The sequence below is a fragment of the Musa acuminata genome, chromosome BXJ3-1 (genome assembly GCF_036884655.1).
Source record: "Musa acuminata AAA Group cultivar baxijiao chromosome BXJ3-1, Cavendish_Baxijiao_AAA, whole genome shotgun sequence".
NCBI lineage: Eukaryota > Viridiplantae > Streptophyta > Magnoliopsida > Zingiberales > Musaceae > Musa > Musa acuminata.
In genome coordinates, this window is record NC_088349.1 from 2,005,919 (window position 1) to 2,013,818 (window position 7,900).

Sequence of the window (7,900 nt, forward strand, 5' to 3'; positions counted from 1 at the left end):
TTGGTTGTGATGGAAAGCAAGAGAGAGGAGAAGAGAGGCAAGAGTGGTAACTTCTCCGAGATGGTGAGAGCTCCTTGCTGTGAGAAGATGGGTCTGAAGAAGGGGCCATGGACAGCAGAAGAAGACCAGGTTCTGGTTGCCTACATACAGCAGCATGGTCATGAGAACTGGCGCGCTCTCCCCAAACGAGCAGGTAATCCTATCTACTTCACTTTGTGTGTTCTTCACCTGAGGGAAGCAGTCTTATTGTTCGATGTTTTCCGTCAAAGAAATATAGAGCTGATACTGCTCGAGTCCCGTAACATGGTCGGACTCCTTTGAACTTCAGGGCTGCTGAGGTGTGGGAAGAGTTGCAGGCTTCGGTGGACGAACTATCTCCGTCCTGATATCAAGAGAGGGAACTTTACCAAGGAAGAAGAGGAGGCCATCATCAAATTGCATGAAATGCTTGGCAATAGGTAAGCTTCAGTAATTTTGTGCACCGGGTTTGATTCAGTGAAGAAACATAGAAAAGAGAAGGATTTATTGTTCAGCGTTTTGTGTTTACCAGTCTTAGATTTTACTTGAAAGAAATTAAGCTACCATAAAAATGGATCAAGCAAGCAAGAAGCAGAAGAAGAGCTGTGCTTGTCAGGTTTGGTCTGCAACATTAGATGGGCAATAAAACAGTAAAAGCGTCCAATTCCAAAAGATTCCATTTTGTTTAGCCTTTTGCCGACTATTGTGGTCTTCCAAGTTGATGAAATTTGTTCGACACATCTTTCGATATCACAAAAATCATTTTCTTCATCTTGGAGTTTGTCGGCCCATATAAAAATTCTACCTTTGTTCTTGTCAAGTTTGGTTTGCAACGTAAATTGGGCAAATAAAAGCAGTGAAAGCATCCAAAAGATTCTTAGTCTTTATCAACAGCTATTGTAGTCTTCCAGGTTGATGAAACCTATTCGGCACAATGTCCGATGCCACATGAATCATTTTTATTCACTTGGAGTTTGTCAGCTTCTACAAAAGTTTAAGAGATTACATGTGTGATGACATCTATAGCATCCATCGATCACCATTTACAAGATTGTTGTTGTTTTGTCTGCAGATGGTCAGCAATCGCAGCGAGGCTGCCTGGAAGAACAGACAATGAGATCAAGAATGTATGGCACACCCACCTGAAGAAACGAGTTAAACCGAATCAGACAGTCCAAGAATCCAAGCGAAGGAGCCGAAGTGATGTAGTAGCAACACGGTCAGGTGCTAAAGCCATCGACTTTCAAGCATTACAAGCTGCAACGCGACCAAAATTAGAGAGCCCGACTCCTCTTCCTGTGTCCCTAGAACAGTCCTACAGCGAGATCTCATCCTCTGTCACCATTTCGTCTAATAATAAGAGGGGAGAAACTAACAGTGCAGGGATTAAGGAAGAAGTTGTGGTTTCTTCAGCTCATCAATTCTCAGACATCGATCAGAACTTCTGGTTGGACGATTCCTTCGCGTCATTCTGCTCATCCAGTAACAAAGATGATGATGGAATAGACTTTTGGTTGCAGGTGTTCATGGAAGCTGGACACCTCGAGGAATTGCCTGAGATCTGAAATCACAGGAATCTCATACTTTTCATTTACATTTTCTACTGATGTAAGGTTAGGACCTGAAAACAGAGATATTTTGTAGATAATTTCTTTTGTCATTTACCACAGGGAGAGACTCAAGATAGTATAATCATGACAGACTGCAGATGAAAGAGATCAACATTTTTAAGGGATCTTTGAACAAGTGCAATTTAATCCAGAGGTCATTGCTTTTGCCATCTAACAATTCTGCCTGTGGTGTGCCTGTGATATTGCCAGTGTAAATAAATTGTGGAAATGATTGCTCATTTGTGTTTTACTGAAACCATAAAATTTAATGTTTGTATAAAGATTATATTAGCAGAAAATTTATTGAGCTACCATCCCCAGTAGTTATGGTAAATGTAAATATAATTTCAGCTTGTTAATATCTTAGAATATTATCCTTCAACCTCTAATCAAAACAAAGTTTGATTCCAAGTAATTATCTTGGCAATTATGATGTCATTTAAGGATGTCTATGAGTTATCTTGGTAAATGTGGAGACTCATTAGAGAAATGTGTTTGTTCTTAAATGTATTCAACTTAGCATTATCCTCAACTTGTATAAATTGGTGAAACATATGTTCCATGGATTGGAAAGGACATGAGCAAAAAGACATCAACTCTATCATCCCCACCAATCTTCCTGATGTTAAACTAATATGTTCTGTCAAAACTTTAATGAACACACAATAAAATATATCATACTGCTTTCGCAAGTCCTCAAAGATGATCATTTCAAACATCATCTGTTTTCACGGCTTGTTTAGCCGTCGCACCCTCTTTTGGAACCTCTTTTCCTTCCTTGTGACTAACCTAATCCAACCAAAAGAACATCTAAGCCTTTATCACCAATTCAAAGTTGCAGCTTTTCTTTTAGCTAAATGCAAAGTTCAGCTTTGAGTGTGCCTCTGCGAAAAGCAAAAGATTTAGAGGATCTAAAGATATTGTAGTTTTAGGAAGTGAGTGCATCAGAGTCTCTCTTCCATCATAATCTCTGGATTGTATATTACGTCCATCATCTAAAAGCAGGCACGAGGTTAAAGACGAGCACAGCTCGCCTTCCATTTCAAGCACGTCACTGTCTCCGCTCCACCATGAAAAGTGGGAGCACTGATTCCCATTTTTCTTCTCAGGACTCCAATCACAGAATTCCAAGACTGACTTCTCCGGCCTACAACCATTGATCTCCTGAAAACAATCTGCCCTTTCCATTGATCTCGTGAAAACAATTCTACCGAATTTGACATCGGAATTAGATCGATTATATAGACAGTTTCGATTACGATTTTAGATTTGAAATGCTAATCATTACACCATGGAACGTATTTGTGTTTTGATCATTTGTTCTTAGTCGATTCCAACTTCCAAGAACCACAATCAAAGTGCGTGGTCTCGGTTCCAATTAGATTCGGAACCATCAAACTATTGATCAGATTCTATTCCGATTCCAAATCGATTTAATTCTAATTCGATTCAAATAATCGAATCAACCTATGTTTTCTTGTATTTGATGTTTTGGTGGAGTTGCTATGTCACACTTAGACTTTGGCATGGAAATTGACGAGGGAAAGTGTAACTCGTCGATCATACACACACGTCGGTGCTTCCCACACCGGTAAGGCCGCCCGAAAGAGCATCCACGCCGCCACACGGGTGATGCCTTCCTTGGAAAGGCCTTCCCATATTGATGCTATCCACATGCAGAAAGAATAAGGTGCAAATCCAAAACACATGATGTAGAAATAATTTAATTTATATATTATTTGAATTTTTTTTATTAATTTAGAGATATTTTACATATGATATAAGTTGTCATGCCTATTCAAGTCAGTAAATAAATAAATATAGAAAAAAGAAGAAATTAAATTTGTTATTGATTTAAGATTTAAAAATTTTATCTCTACAAATATAATTTTTTATTAATCAATAATATTTTTTTTAAATCATTTTTAAAATTAAGTCAAGAATATTATATTTTTTAAAGGAAAGAGAATATTAAATATTTAATTTGATATGATTGTAATTATTTTTATTTTTTTATTTTGATACTTAGCCTATAAAAAGGACTAAAACATTACAATGGATAACTAAAAATTGATCAATAAATTATGTTGTTCGCATGTGTTAGTGGTACGAGACCAAATAAAACGAAATGATTTCATCGTCAACTTGAGAAACTTATGAAGGTATGAGACCTTCATCTTGAGAGTACTCTCTATGAGTTATAACAATTTATCTTTTGATTATTATTATTCTCATCTTTCTAGTCCATAATATATATATATATATATATATATATATATATATATATTTATGTATGTATCATAACTTATTCCCTATTAAAGTCTAAAACGATAATATTATTTTTCAACGCAATCATAACTTATTCCATCACTTACATATTTGAGGAGTAGATCCTCATATCTACTCCTCTTTCCCTATTAAGATCATCGCTTATTTCAATCACTTTATTGGGTACAAAAGATCGAGGGAGCATTAGCTTTCCTCATATTGTATATAGTTAGATTCAGTCATTTTGATAGAAACTCTATTTGTTTAGATATGCTAACCTTTATAGGTTGCTGGGCTCTCCTCACACTAGAACACTGTTGGAAGCAAATATCTTTTTTTAGCATAGATGGATTCATAATATATAATTTTTTTTACTTAAAATAAATTTATAAAAATAAAAAAATTATTAGATGAAATGATGTATATAATACCTAGACATAGGTTCGAGTTTGAAACCTATGTAATAATGTACTAACCAATAATGCTCAGATCCGAGTTTGAAACATATCACTTGTATAATAATGTACTAACCAACTCAGATGTCTCAATAAAGATTAAAAAATAATAATAATATCACTTATATTGATTACTATGCAAATAATTTAAGAGAAAATAATATTTATATAACGTGTGAGATTTTTAAGGGAGTTAGTAAAATTATAGATCATACTCTTATATTTTACTGGTATTGTCACTTTTTTTAATTTTTTTCGAAATGAAATTCGTCATCCCATTTTTCACTTTTTTTAATAAAAAATCTCAATCACCCTCTTTTAGATAAAAATAAAGAATAAAAAATTGATATAATCAAATCAAATGGGCAATTAAGATTGAAAACGGAAGTGTGATGTATGGTTTTTTGAGGGACCTTCGCCACCCAGGTCTTTAAATTATGCATGCCAATGGACGAGACGTTGACTTGGGATCAACCGTTGAATAGTCAACGACAAGGATAGCCACTTCAAACTAAATCTCTTAGTCTCTATTACATCCACTTATCTCCTCCTCCATTCTTCTTGTTATTTATAAATTAGTATTTCATTAGCCATCTATTTTCACTACTTTGATTTCAACTACTACAAATAATCTAACCTTAAATAGGACTCTTAAATCAATATCTAATCTAATCATAAAGCTTAAGTTAATATTCCAATACTTCCTTCAAACTCGAGTTTTATTTACATAGAAAAAGAAATACAGATTACAATACTGAGAGTTACAATCCATTATACTTTTATTTATCATGTCTGTAATAGAAGTAACATAAGTTACAAAACAAGCAATCAAGAACAGTCTGTTCTGCTAGTTCGATTTTAACGTAGAGAGAGAACATAGTTTCTTTATCTGCTTCATCTTCCAGCTTTTACATCAAATCCCAATTTGTTCTCTAAACTGTGGTACCCCACAGAATCCAAGGTAGAGCTCATAGATGATTCAACAAGCAATGTTTCGCATTCCTTGGGTGCATGGTGTGTTGAAGAGACCTGTAGGAACCCTCCTAACATATACAGTTTCTCAGCCACTTCTCTCATCGGAGGCCTTTCATCCCCCTTGATGTTCAAACATTCCTTTGCAAGCTCGGCAATTTCTTGGATGACATCCATGTTTTCTTTTCCCACGATTTGATCATCCAATATCTCTTCAAGTCGACTATCTTTCATTGATTCAATGAAGCTTGAGGCAAGAGCTTTTCCTTGACTGCTCCCATCATAATAAATTGCCTTTTTCCTTGTGATGAGCTCCACCAAAACTACCCCAAAGCTGTAGACATCACTCTTTGCCGTCAGTTGACGGACTAGCAAGAACTCTGGGTCCAAATAACCAAGAGTTCCCTGAACCATCGTTATGAATTGGGTTTCATCCAAAGACATCATCCTCGACGCACCGAAATCCGATACCTTTGACACGTAATTATGATCTAGAAGTATGTTGAGTGACTTCACGTCTCCATGAAGGATCGGAGGGGATGCCGATGAATGCAAGTAAGCGAGAGCTTCTGCAGATTCTGTAGCTATTCGTAAACGAGTAGTCAAGGGAATTAGTTTCCCCTCGTTGCTATGGATGAACTCAAAGAGGGTTCCATTGGGGATGAACTCATAAACCAACATGGGAATTTCCACTTCCAAGCAACAACCCAAGAGCTTTACAATATTCTTGTGATTGATTTGAGAAAGAATAATCATCTCCCGTATGAATTCTTCACTTTGGTCCTCGGTGACTACCTTAGACCTCTTGATGGCCACTACCCTACCATCGTCTAGGTTTCCTTTGTAAACGGTGCCATGGCCTCCTCGCCCAAGTTCTCGACTTTTATCGAAATTATCTGTTGCCTTCTTTAGATCCTCTTTGGTGTATATTTTGATGGTATCAATTTGCTTTGATCTGATTTCTTCGTATAACCTCAAACCTCCATTTTGTTGGAAGAATTTATCTTTTTCTCTGAGAAGCTTCCTTCTTTGAAACACTAAGATTACGTAGAAGATACAAGTAATGAACGAGACAAACCCAACACAACTGCCTGCACAATGGCATGAGTTTCATGTCAATTATCTTGCAAACTCTTCCTGAGATAGAATTACAAGTTCCCAAAATAGAATATTGTTACCACAAGGGCTATAAATGAAAATTAACAGGATAAAGAAATTTCAAGCTTTATTTAAGGAGAACGACTTATTAGAAATAAATACTCGAATCCGAATATATTATTTTTTCTTCTGATTGAAGTTTTAATAGAAGTTTAAGGTAATATGGAAGGATGAGGACTTGTACCTATAACAATCTTCGTTGATGTTTGAATTCCTTGATCTCGAACGCATGGTTCGGATTTAGGGTCCTTGCTGCTGTAACCTTTTGGGCATGAGCAGCTGTAGTTGCCTGCTGTGTTGCTGCACGTTCCATGACATGTATACACATTTGGCGAGCTGCACTAGTCGATATCTAAGGATTGTCAAACAATCACAAGGGAAAATTGTAAGACCACATACAACAATCGAAAACAGGAGAGTTGGGGGAGAGATGCATGCTGACCTTTGCAGCCATCCTGGAGGTAAGGATTGCCTTGGAAACCTGTGGAGCAATTGCAGATGTATCCTTGTAAACTTGGGGACTTGAAACATTCACTGTTGGTGCTGCGGCATGCATATGAAGAAGGGTTTCTCTTGGCCTCCTCGCAGGTCTGGTTGCCGGCTACCCAGTCCAGCACGAGTGGGACGCCGTCCTTATACTTGGCTCCGAAGTTGTGGTTGCGGAGGTCAGACTTGTGGAAGTAGAACCAGTCCTTGTCGGCAATGAAGGCATAGGTGCAGGGGCTGTAGTCCTTGTAGGAAGAAACATTGACGAAATAGGCCAACCTGGTCGTAAAATTGTCCAGCTTGTCCGAGATGGTGGTCTGGCAGCAGCCGGTGCCAGAGCACGATCCGCTTGTGATGTTTGCCCCTTCGAAGCAGAAGGAGGCGCACCCAGTTCCGTATGTAGTGTTGTCCCCGCCTAAGAGGTAACCAACGACGTTGCAGCCCACGGTTGTGAACCTGTTCTTGGTGCTGGATGCCCAAAATGGTTTGTCGCCAAGGTCTAGAGAAGGTCTATGACGAACCACCCGGTCGCCGGTACTGTTGAAACAATCCCAGGCGATGCCATTTAGGATGCTTGCTTGGCCCTGGGGCAAGAATATCTCCTCAACTGTAATGTTTCCCTCGCGGCCGCCCAAGAAAGCTCTGGGAGTCGCAGAGCCGTTACCGACTTCGCAAGTGACCTCGAAGCCTTCCCTGAAACACCCATCACCGATGCCGAAGGGGTACGGGATGCTAACACCGCCGCATGTATCATTGCAACCTGGTGACAACACGTTCGGCGACGGTGGTGCCGATGCTGCTGCGGTTGTTGTTAGCAGCAGCATCAGCAACGACAGCTGAAACGAGAGCACTGGCAGCATGAACACCATTGCTCGTGGCGTTTTCGTTCAGGCTTCCATTAGATTTATAAGCACATTAATGGGCAAGACAGCA

At 38.4% G+C, this 7,900-nt stretch overlaps 3 protein-coding genes across 3 annotated transcripts; 1 reads left to right on the plus strand and 2 right to left on the minus strand.

The window, feature by feature from the left end:
* LOC103978116 (transcription factor MYB30) lies at nt 1-1,798 on the plus strand. Its single transcript, XM_009393820.3, has 3 exons — nt 1-193; nt 329-458; nt 1,091-1,798. The coding sequence occupies exons 1-3, from the start codon at nt 10-12 to the stop codon at nt 1,581-1,583; spliced, it is 807 nt and encodes a 268-aa protein (XP_009392095.2). The 5' UTR covers nt 1-9; the 3' UTR covers nt 1,584-1,798.
* A 3,314-nt stretch (nt 1,799-5,112) lies between these two features.
* LOC135628534 (wall-associated receptor kinase 1-like) lies at nt 5,113-7,900 on the minus strand. Its single transcript, XM_065135257.1, has 3 exons — nt 6,924-7,900; nt 6,666-6,833; nt 5,113-6,414 (listed from the first exon to the last, which is right to left on the minus strand). The coding sequence occupies exons 1-2, from the start codon at nt 7,834-7,836 to the stop codon at nt 6,823-6,825; spliced, it is 924 nt and encodes a 307-aa protein (XP_064991329.1). The 5' UTR covers nt 7,837-7,900; the 3' UTR covers nt 5,113-6,414; nt 6,666-6,822.
* LOC135628310 (wall-associated receptor kinase 3-like) lies at nt 5,246-6,079 on the minus strand. Its single transcript, XM_065134917.1, has one exon. The coding sequence runs from the start codon at nt 6,077-6,079 to the stop codon at nt 5,246-5,248; it is 834 nt and encodes a 277-aa protein (XP_064990989.1).